Source organism: Cariama cristata, unplaced genomic scaffold (assembly GCF_000690535.1).
Source record: "Cariama cristata isolate BGI_N322 unplaced genomic scaffold, ASM69053v1 scaffold3982, whole genome shotgun sequence".
Classification (NCBI taxonomy): domain Eukaryota; kingdom Metazoa; phylum Chordata; class Aves; order Cariamiformes; family Cariamidae; genus Cariama; species Cariama cristata.
In genome coordinates this window covers 64,196-76,677 of record NW_009601959.1, presented here as the reverse complement: position 1 = coordinate 76,677, position 12,482 = coordinate 64,196, and the positions used below count along the sequence as shown (strand labels likewise).

The 12,482-nt window shown below is 34.3% G+C and overlaps 1 protein-coding gene across 1 annotated transcript in view; it reads right to left on the bottom strand.

The window, feature by feature from the left end:
- Positions 1 to 12,482, bottom strand: part of LOC104169657 (regulating synaptic membrane exocytosis protein 2) — a gene marked incomplete at its 3' end in the record, with an annotated part of 130,956 nt that overhangs the window by 75,400 nt on the left and 43,074 nt on the right. Inside the window, exons 11-12 of the mRNA XM_009710635.1 lie at positions 11,147 to 11,215; positions 146 to 302 (exon numbers count right to left, since the gene is read on the bottom strand). Of these exons, the coding sequence (XP_009708937.1) occupies positions 146 to 302; positions 11,147 to 11,215 (226 nt within the window). The remainder of the gene's footprint in view (positions 1 to 145; positions 303 to 11,146; positions 11,216 to 12,482) is intronic.

Here is a 12,482-nt window from a genome sequence, read left to right as displayed (position 1 = left end):
AAGAAAAAACATTATTGGCTTTACATGATTTCATAAGGTCTAACTAATTCATTGCCATTTTGAAAGTGTGGAGATTTTTTCCAGTATTGTTACAGGATCAACATCACTTAAATTTATATACCTGCACAGTTAAATAGCAGTTTACCTTTGTGGAGGAGGGACACTGGGAGACCACGATCTAGTCCGTCCTATACTATCTCCACGGTGAGGGGACCCTGATCGAGAGCAATGATTAGATGACATAACTTGTTCTGGCACTGATAGCGTTGAACTTTGAAGATCTCTCCCATTATGTCGATAATCTAAAAAGAAATGGAAATATTCAATGAATCTGAAATTGCACTTTTTAATTTCCTACTACATCTGTATCAGAAGCATGATAAAAGATGAAATTTGACCAAGAATGTTATCATATCTTCTTCTTGGTTTTTGTAGTAAAACATACATACGTATTTTTTTTCCTGCTGTTCTGCTTAATTTAAGTAAAGTTATAGTTCCTATAGTTATACTTTAAAAGTATAGAAGTAAATTGCCATGCACCAAACTGGGAATTTATAATAACCAAAATATCCAGATTTACCATTTATTTGTGGTCAATATGATGCATTAATAATAAAACTAATAAAACTGACTTTTTTCCTTAGAATAATACACAAAATTGATTATTGCATTTTTAATTAAAATTTTATTGTAATGATTGTGTATAATAGACTTCAAACAGAAATGTCCACAATTAAAAACTAATCCAAAGTTCAGTTTAAAAATTTGGGATAGGAAACTACTATGGGGTTAAATACAGAGTTTGGGTTCAAGAAATATTTGCATTTCAGAAACAATTAAAGTAACAATGACTCAATGACATCAAATTTCACTCATGGTTCTGAACTTAAACAGTATGATTCTGTCACAAATATACAAGTTAAGGCTACACAGAACTTGCTTACATCCTTGATCTCATCTTGAGTTAGGATAATAAAAGGCATAAATGGTCTAAGAAAAACCTACCCAGTTACAATAGCTTGAAAGCCTACCACATGGACATTATACACAGACTTTTAAGAAAAATCTTTTTAAAAAGCTAGATGTATTAAAGGGACTGTCTCCGTTTATTGGAAAAGGCTGAATTCACTGTCCCAGAGTATGATACTCCCTGTGAAAAAAAAGATGCCAGATATACAGCAATTTCAAAGAAGTTTCCACATATTTTGTGAGTATCAAATAAATATACAATGATAAGAAATGGAAGAGTGGCAAATCTTAATCTGATTATAATGTTTTGCAGATATAGGTCTTCACACAGCTCCTGGTGGCTATGACAACTGATATAACTGACTTTTGTTCTGAAGGCAGTAACCAAGTAAAGAATATTTAGGCAGATCCACTTGGCACTGGAAAAATTCTGGCTCATAAAACTGTAATTCTTTTCCCATGAGAATCTTCTGAGACTCCTAGAATATCTGGTCGTCTACTCTAGATTGTTCTTAGTTTTCTTCCTGGAAAATATTCGGTAAGCACCTGAGCAAAACCTTATTAATTCAGTCCATTTCATGGTTCCAAGAATGTTTGATACTTCCAACTGAGTATTTGTATTCATTGTATGGCCTTAGGACCAAGGATATATATGAACCACTCTAACTCATAAATAACTTCTTCCTCCTCTGTTTAGGTGTAAGCTGCTTTGTGTGTGTCTGTGTATGTGTGTACGTAAAGGGGAAAAATAGTACATCATCATTGCATTACATTGATATAATGACGTTGAGGATCAGATACTCTCTCCTCACTTCAAAGCAATCAAGTCATGTTACGTGAAGTCTTAACTGAGAGTCAGTAATGAACTACAGACTTTTATCCCATGTATGAAGTACACTTCTTAGCATACTCACTGATAAAGCATGTAAGGATCAGTGCAACAGCACAGTTCTGGGTGAAATCATCAAAGGTAAGACGGGGGAATTTTATCTATGTTTGGAACAGGGTGTTGTTCACTAACCAGTAAAGTATAGATGATGTCTGAATATTGTTTTTGCAAGTCAGTCTGGAAATCAATAGATTCCGCAATTCTGCAATTCTTTAACGAAAAAAGAAAGAGCTAAAGTAACAGCTGAAAGCTCAATAATACAAAATAAAAAATGTAACAAAGCATTAACAAATTGCTTAATTAAACAAATCAATGAGATATTTGCCAAAATATTGTCCTCAATACAAAAAATAATGCACAGAGAACTAGTTCTGATTGGTAAAACCAGCATTTCTAGAGAACGCAGGGAAAGGACATACAAGATACTTATTTTAATTTGCCTGGAAGCTGGAAGAACATGCAATGGACTGTAGAGCACAGAGAGGCAGAAAAAAGAAGAGGATCATTTTGCAGGTTCTTTGAAGACCCTGGTCAAGATGATACCAAAAGAAGAATTCTACAGGTAAGAAACAGGCAACCAAGGGAATACAAGAGACCTGCAAGAAGCTTTGTAGGCCACTATCTGCTACCTCAGAGAGCAAAAGAGCTATAAGCAATTCTGTGAGCTAAGACCACAAGTGAGAACTCTGCAGACTTGTTTTGGATAGACTAAAAGTTATTTTCTCTATTCTTAAGTGTTATTTTTTATATTTTACTGATTTTAATTTATGGTATATATATATATCACTAAGGCAACAAGCTATGTGTTTCACTGAACTGATTCAAAGGCACTGTGTACAGAGTAAGAAATGTACTGAACGAACCAGCAGTTATTATGCTATGATATGATACCATATACTAAAATAAAACAATAGCCCAAATCCATATTTTCTACAGAGGAGCCCAACTGAAACTGGGATAATTTAAAAAGGCTTGGTTTAACTATGACGATAAGTGATTAATTGCAAACAGCATCCTTACAATGCACACCACATCTTTTCTAATTTCACAGTGAACAACTTATTTTGACAATGTTTAATATTTTCATTAAAAAATTGAAAAATCTGGGAAAATAGCTTATCAGTTATTTTTACAGATTGTATTTTTTAAGGTATTCTACCTGAATGAACATAATGAAGGGCAAGGAATTCAATTAACAAAACACAAACAAAAACCTTCTCTGTCTAAAAAATTCCTAGAAGTGAGAACTAGTAAAATAAAAAGGAATTTGTGGCTTTCATTGACACCTGAGCTTCAGAGGAAAGACAAGCAATCTGTGATTATCCTGCAGCCACAAGAGACGCAGAGAGCGCAATGTGCCAGCTCCTTAGTTACAAAGCTTCAGGAAGATGATAGTAACACAAAGCTTACATGGGAGGCTTAACATGCCTAGCACCAACCCATACACCCCAGAAGTGGCCAACACTGTAATAAATATGTTTAGCAATCAATGCTAGAGTTCTTCTAAACCCCAAACAGACTTTAAAGCTGCTATTGATGATTGACTGGCAACGGGATATGAAGTGGTAACTTTGGTACTCCTAACTTGAGAACCTAAATTCTCTCTAGAATGTGACTGGTTTTGCTCGCCCAGGAGTTGAAACATTCATGTCTTTCTCAACACAGGTGGCATTCCAAAAATTATGGTGACAGTCTCGATTGAAAAAGGTATGATTTAACTTCCTATTTCAAAAATATTCCATGTTCTGGAAACAAGGTTAGAGAAAGAAATTAAAAATATTTTCTTGCAGAAAGAAATGATAGACAGTAAAAACAGATCATAACTGCAATTTGACCAAGGAGCTGCTATTGAGCAAAGCAGATATTTATTTATAGCAGTAGTAAAAATAGGATAAACATTGGAATCTGCTTGCAGCTATAAATATAAAGTCACTACCACAGAATCAAAGGCTCTATAACTATGGCAAGCCTCTTAAATCAATGTACAGAGCACACAGAACCTCATAATCACTATAGAGAGAATCAGTGATAAACAACTGTGAGCTGCGGACACTTAAAATGACAAAGATATCTGCAACACCACCATCACCTTCTTTTCATGGGAAGGTTTCATTAAAAACTATGATACACCCTCATCAAATGAGGGATTTTACAAGGCATACTAAATATAGCATCCTCTGAGCTGAAGTTTTAATTTTATCTGTTTTAAGAGAGAATATGAATAAATTTGACTTAAAGTGTTCATCCACACAGTGTGGCTGTACTGTGCTAATATTATGCTATGCAGGGTACATGTTCAGTAAACACTGATAGTAATGAATTTTTATCAAATTCTGCAGATTTCAGGCACAAAATTACAGAAAATCACAAACCTCCAAATATGAGGTTCACACCAACAGCACCAAAATAACCCTAAAAAACCCAACTGAAAAGTACTAATGAAGCTTTTTAGATGTCTTGCTGCTTGATTGAAATGAGAGAAACTCTTTGTATGAAAATTGTCCTAGAAAAGCAGTATTAGAATTGTGCTCATCATAGGCAAAATAATTGACTTGTTTCAGACACTGATGCTAAGTGACATTTTCTCCACTTTAACATCTGTGCTTGATTGAGGTGTCAAGTTTTCTTTTTATCAGATATTTAATTTTTAACACTCACTGTGGTTGGGCTCAGAACAAGCACTAATTAAAAACAATTATATAATCAAATTGCCAGAAATGTTTAACATACTAATATTTCACACATGGGCACTTTGGAGATTGTTCAGTTCTTTTATACAAATGTGCCCAGCTTCTATGGTGATTTGAACATCTAAACACAGAATCTGGATGTCCTCTGAAAAAGTGCTGACAGTAACTAATCAGATAAATTGAATTATTAATATCTGAATACTGTGTAAGTTGAAGATACATTATGCATGGAGTTTTTTTGCATCAAAACATTATTCTACAAATATGGGAAGAATGAATATATAGTGAAGGAACCAGAAAACATTATGGTAGGAACAACTGGTTACTTGCTGGATAGTAACTCAGTTCCTCAAGAGGTGTTTTTAGCTCTACTGCACTAATGGTATGTATGGGTCCATTAGACTTTAGACAATTCTTTTGATCATTAATGCATATGAAAGGCATTCCCCCACAGTAATAAATCAGAGATTGCTGAGTTTTCAGTGCTGTCCTTATACCCAGTATGACATATAGAGCTTGAAAAAAAATCACGGTTACTATACAGATAACATTTATTCTTAAGTACTCATCCATGTATATTTTCTGCTGTCCAGTACATCCCCCAAATTAGTTTCCTCTCGACACTGTTGATTGGAATTTATCAGTCCTTACACAGAGCATTTCCTTCCTAGAAGTGCTCATCATCACATTTGTAACTCATCCCAACTAGGGTTTCCCTTATGTGAGAAGCATCCATTAAGAGAGTCTCTGATTGGAATGCAACTTCCTTGCAGCCTTCCATTATTTATTAGATGCTTTTGTCACTCTGTAGATATCAGGACTGCGGTAGAACATGAACTAACATGCTGAGTTCACATTTGCTTAACTTTACTCAAAGAAGAGAATGCTACTTATAATCACTTATAATCTGAAAATAAAACTTGAATTTAGTTACATCTTTAATTTCAAAGTGGAGTGATACAGCTTATATTTACAAATATAAAACTAGTTTTTAAAAATGTATTAATTGAGAGAATTTGGATGTTTGAAAAGAAAGAAGTTTTGTCAGCTGAGGAAATGATACTAAAGACATTTTTTTGAAAATAGCAGAAGTATTACTAAGCTCTGCCTTTGGTATGTTAAAAATGGAACTAAAAATACAAGGAAAAGCTTAAAGAATGATAATAAAAATTCCTGTGTTAAGAACTGTAAGTATTAATTTTTAAATAATATACATCTTGTTTGTTTAAAAGCAAGGAAAATGGTTAAAGACCTCTTCACCTAAGGAGTCAGCATAAGGACTGTTTTAACATTGCTTGCATTTCACTTCCAATTTTGGGGGGAATTTTTGAGATGCATAGGCAGTAAGCTATTTTTTACTCTAGGAAGAATCCACAAAGAACAGATTTTAGAGCAGGGGAATGGGTATCAACATCTAATAAAAGAAAAAGCTTGTCAGTGTTTATGTCTCTAGTCACTGGGCTTTTGGGGCACTACAGACTCCCATTTAGGGCTAGCTGGTGATCTACCATGAAATCTTTTATTTTAGTAGGGGTAGAAGTCATCCACTCTATGTACTAATGCTGTAAGATATCTTTCAATAGGCAGTTGATTTCACGCTGTAACCAAAGTATTTGTGTGTTCTGTATCTGCTTTGAGCATCAATCATCGACAAGATCCAGGTATAAAAATTCAGTTCACATTATCAGTAAGCAGACAGAAAGACTTTTGTTTCCTCTGCAGGGAAGGCTGCAACATGACAGTGAAAGAATTCTTTTGAACAAAGGACTCCTCAGGTGTTTTGAGAAGTGAAGCAAAAATGAATAATTGCTTTTCATTCTTCTTCAAACACAGAATCATTTTTGTAAGTTCAATAAGAATTTCTTTACTGGTTGTTATAGTTTTTCTAATCTACTTGGCTTTAACTATCCTCTGAATAAATATCTTATTTGTATTCCTATTTGCCTCTGAAACATCTTGCTACCTTTTGCACAATGAGAGAAATTTATCACTCTAAATGTTTTTCTTCTCAAGGCTGCAGACTGCATTCTTTTACTTGGAAAAGCTCTTCTCTACAGAGACTTGCAGTGCAGTTTATGCAGAATTCACTGCCTTACATTCTTCTAGGAATCATCTGCTGAAACACATCTCAGATTACAAGTGTTTCAGAAAATGATGTAGTGCAGATGAGATATTGCTGTAGAACTGAATTTTAAACATTAACATCTCACTTAATATTTAAGCCTTACAACAATGATAGGTGAGACTTTTTATGATTAAATGGTCTTGACAATACATATCTCTTTGTTCATACAGTCAGACTCAGTAGTTTACTTGTACTCAGTAGGTTACAGCAGGTTCAACATACACTACGAGGACATACCTGGGAAGAAAACTATTTAGAAATTATTGTCCATATTCATTGAACTTCGATTACTGTAATGCCTGTTCAACTTTGGTCAATGGACAGAAAATAAAAAACCCACTCTGCTTTTCATTGAATTGTATTTAGTATTACAATAGTTTAAACGGTGTTTTGTAAAGTGCTCTGGAGTTTTTCTAAAATCAATATAAAAATACCATATTCCTTTTTCAGTAAGCACGTAAGAGTATTCTAAGGAGCATGTGAAGATGCTAATGTGCTCCCACACAATATTGCTGATGACAGACAACTTTATGAGGGCCAAAGTTTATTGTTCAGGACAGAAAAATGAATGCTTTAAATGGTTTGAAAGCAAAGTACAAGCAATCTAAAAGACAAAACAAGAACTGCTAGTGCCTCTTCTTCTGCCATCCTGTGCTAATATTAAATCCAGCAGAGTTGAGATACACTAGAGATTCTGTTCTAGTGTTTTTGATCACAAGATGAAATTAATGTATATTGTATATGAAGAGAGCAATTTTAAAATCTTGTCAAAAAGCACTTTTGCATAGTTATTTAATACATTATATGTTATAACCCTTTCTGACAGTAGATGCATAGAATACACATAGAACCAGAAAAAAAGACATTGAAAATTTTCAATTGATTTATCATTATTTTCCTAAAAGCCTTTCCTGTTGACAGAATTTATAAGACTGAAGTTTACTGAGTTTGTCTAAGCAGGATAAGTAAGATCCAAGCCACTAGAAGTGATAGCTTTTATGAATAAATTTTCCAAGAGATGTTTGAACCTTTTGTAAAAATTAAAGAAAATAATAGTATGGGAAATAGACATAATTTAAGCATTTTATCATCAGGAAATTAAATTTGTGCATCAAAAGTACCACAACAGTGAGAACGAGCAACTGCAGATATATTAAAAATAGATGATGATGCAAGTAATTGTGGCTTATAAAGATTGCTCTGTTTCAGCAAATATGGTCTAACACCATCTTGCTTATAGATGTACATTAAAAAAGATCTTCCGTTGTTGGATTTCTACCTATCACCAGCTTGTCCAAAGATGAAATCAATTGACCTTATGGGATTAATACCAGAGAAACTATACAAAAAGGTGTGTGGATAAAGAGAAAAATCACAGCTTTGATCAGGAACATGGCCAAGCCAGACAGCATATATCTTTCAATGAACTATAAATAAATACACCATGAGATCAAGGAAGGTCCATGGATTTCATAGAATCATAGAATCCCAGAACCATAGAATCATAGAATAGTTTGGGTTGGAAGGAACCTTTAAAGGTCATCTAGTCTATTGTTCCGAATAAAAGTAAAGTAAAGAGGACCTAAAAGAGAATTCTTGCTCTTCTTAAAGGTTTCTGGAGTTTAGTTTGTAGGTCCAATATTTTGAATAAGCATTAATTCTATGGAAAGCATCACTAAATGTACCTGACAGATGTCAGCAAACATACTTGATGTGATACGGTATTTATATGGCAAAAGGAAAAAGAGTAAAGTGAAGTGTCATGTTAAATAAAACCTGAAAATACAAAATGAAAGAACTGGGGTAAGTAAGTAAGAAAGAAAACAAAGAGAGACAAATGACTTCATGCAAAGAAAGCATATATTTAAACCAAGATTGTGATGAGTCTGCAAATGAATAGAAGAACCTTAAATAAGAGAAGGATGTGGACGATAAGACAAGACAAGGATAAATCAAAAGACTTGCAAACATAGTGAGAGGAGCACAAAAAAAGAAAGGCAAAAAATAAATATTTCAACACCAAGAGATCATCAAACTTTCCTACCAACACAGCCAGTCTGAATTAAAATGCAACTAAGGTGTAGAATTGTCAGAAGAAATCCAAAAGCTAAAAGATCCTAAAGAAACTAAAGGTACATCAAAAACTCAGGTAAGGGAAGTAGATTCATTCACTGAACGGCAAAGACTATAATTTTACAAGGTGTCAAAAGAGTAGTTTATGAAATCATGAAATTGTAAATCCAGGTGTTTCACAAAAATCCCACTGGTGTTCAAGCACCTGGTAAAACTTCTGCAAAACTCAGTACTTTTTTCCAGGACAATACCAAGATTTCAGTTTCAAAATGGTGCCATACTGGGCTCTCTAGACATATATCCATCAAACCCCCTTTTTTCCTCCCCTTATTATTATACTCCAAAGTTAGGCTGATACATTTCTGATTTAACTGACCAACAGGGATATGAAAGTCCTTCCTTTTGCAAAGACAGACAATCTGAAAGCCTTAGTGATTACTAAGCACATACAGAAAGCTAACCAACCTAAGACTGAAAGTATAGTAAGTAGGAACAACGGACCTCTGAGGATCACTGCCTCTCTGGTTCTAGTACTTCACACCACTCTGGCTACATATCCTTCCTATCTTCTGACTGTAGTAAACCAAACAGGAGAGTGAGAACATAAAAATGACCTAAGTTTTCTTAAATATTTCTAATTAAGTTAATAATCGGAAAACTGAGCCTATTACTGTTTGAAGATACGTGATTTAAGGAAGACAGAAAATTTAGTGGTCTGCCATCCACAGTATTCATTCCATCTCTGGTAAAATTGTTGGAACCTTAGAGCAGAGCAAAACCTTTGAGCAGAGGTTAACAAAGATCTGAATGTTTATGCAGAAAAGATTAAAAATATTCCTTTGGGATAGAATAAGTTTTACTGTGGAATATCTGCAAGGTTAGATTGTTCCAACACAAACAAGGACAACTTGTGCTTAAAAATGTCTGCTTTCTAGATATTCTAGTAAGAAACCAGCAATGAATCACAGCCAATAAACATGCTAACAATATGACTTGCCCTGTTTGTACCACTAAGTCTGTATAATATTATGTTAGTTAAAAAAAGGTCTTCTTGATAAAATTCACATGCTGTTTAATAAAAAAAAAAAATAAATCCATTATCCCATTTTCCAGCAAGCACAAGACCTATGGCAAGGGAATAGCAACATAGCAGGGTCAAAAATTAAGCGGAGCCTAAGAGATAACCATGAAGTATCTGGGAATACAGTGACAACTATGGGGAATACAGTGATGACTACGTAGACAACACAGATATGCATCCAAGCTCAGACTGTTAACAGTTTTTAAGACAGAACTGTGCAAATGCAAGTAATCAGGCAGCTCACTAAACATTTGGATTTATCAATGCTTGGCTGCACCCCATCTTGCAATATCCAAGATTGCCTATTTTATCTCTTTTTTTCCCTCTATCCCCAGGCCCAGCTGTATTCCTCTGACTCCTGTTTCCTATACACCTTTCCTTAGCCTGCCAGCAGCATGTATTGTACCCAGTGTAAAAGCTGTGTATAGGCTGACAGGTGGCTGCATGGCAGGAACACGTATTGGCCGACCCACTGATCACCATCTTACAGTTGCTGCATAGGCATATACTGCTCCACCTTTGCTGAGTAAGGTACACAAATCACTGTATATGTACACTTTAGCTACATCTGACCCAAAGGAACCAGAAACTTCCTGACACAGACTATTCTGAGTGGGTCCAAAATCTCAGTAGAGCAGTAGCGTAACAGAGTACACACTCAGCTACGCTGCCTACTCTGTGCTAGTATTAGTAGCCATCAGTACTGGTTTAAAGGTGGCATGGTTGCATCCTAAATATATTCCCTGTTGTAGTCAGCAAAAGCACATGATGCTCTGATCTTATTGTTTTCAGCTATGATTACAGCATTATCTTTTCTCTTAGAAGTGGGGAAGAAATACTCTTTCACATGACAACTTTTATCTCAAATACTCATTAAACTCTCAATTCCAATACTTCTTAGTAAAACAGATTATCTGTTAAGGTATCTTCTGTCCCACCTTAAATGTTCAGGTTTCAGACCTTTGGCAGTGTTATTCCACCATGAAGTTTTAAAGGATATACCAAACTCAAATGTCTTTCAAAAAAAAAAAAAATAAATCAAATAAACACTTCTTCTCATTTAATAAAAAACACTTGTGTGCTATTTTTATAATTTTATAAAAGCAAGAAGGAAATGCACACATTGATTTTTTCCTCTCCTGGTAATTTTTGTGGTTAAATATGCATTACCCATAAGACTTATTTTGTGTCTGTTGGAAAAATACACACTTAGGTTCCATTTATTTTTCACCACAAAAACTTTATAAAATTCATGATGATAAATTATAAATAAGAAAGATTTCTACTGAATGTAGAAGAGTAAATTTAGACAGTAATACCTGAAACAACACCAATTCCATCATCACAGTCATAATCAGAGACTTCACTGTCACTGATTCTTTTGGACCCTGTCAAAAAAAAAAAAAAAAGAAAAAAAATCAGAAATGTATCATATATCTTCCTGTAAGTTAAAACTATCCTCAGCTAATAATACATAAATAAACTTAAGGATTTCATACCAGACAATGAAGCATTAATATAAGCATAGAAGGGAAATTATTAATGTTATATTATTGCAAATGTATTAGTGTACCAACTACTTTTAGGTAAATGTTAATGTAATATACAATGAAATGCTGAAATACAGCTCCACAACATTGCTTTTATCAAATATTTTCACATACTTCTTATCTAAGTGTACTCATTCCATATAGAACCTCATATCACGCTGTTCATTATCCAAGGTTTCAAGCATAAGGCACCATCCCTCCCCAAAGTCTTTGAATACCAGAAAAATGAATAACAGCAATAATATTAAACGGATGTAATATTTTCTTTAGGGTATTAGTAAGCATTATCAGGAGAACAGGCAGCTTCACACATATAGTGGTCCTGAAAAACAAAATCTCTCTACGACACTTTAGCGGAAGCAAACTATTAAATGCTCTATCAGAATACACCTGTCAAATAGCTAGAGCTTAGATGGTAAAGCAGATTCCACATCCACAATTAGGGCCAAAATGTAGGTCATGTAGGACAAATATATATGTCAGTTTGTGATTAGCTTAATTTTACTTCTGTCTTCTGTGGCATCTTTTAAACAGCATTTGATTGCCGACATCAGGATTAAGCACTGGCATGTAAATGATTATTCATTTATTTGTTTTAAATGTGAAAATTCCTGTTCTTCAGCAAGATGGTGTGTCTCTTCCAATTCTCTGGCCATCTAAAAATAGGTAACTAGAAGGTAGAAGCTTTAATCTACTTGTCACCAAACCTTCAATCATGTACAAGATTTTTTTATTACTACCACAGGATGATATATTCTGAAAAACACACACACATAAATACCAGTAAAAACTGGGAGTAAACCTAAAGAAACCCAGGACAAAACAGGATTAATGTTCTGTCAGGGTGACTGGCACAGAAGGATCCTTACCCTCCTTTCCCAACAGAAAATTGGGAGAACAAGTGCTAAGAGGATTTTTGACCAAAAAAAAAAAAAAGTTTTCAATTTAAAGAAATTTTAGAAATTATTTGAATCACAAGAACTGCTGTCTAACATCTGTCTACCCAGCAGGGGATAGCAGAAGGTCCTTCTATAGCGGAAGGAGTACTCTTACAAGATCTGTATGTAAAAAGGTTTCTTTGTTGCACTGTTCTAACTTTCAGCAG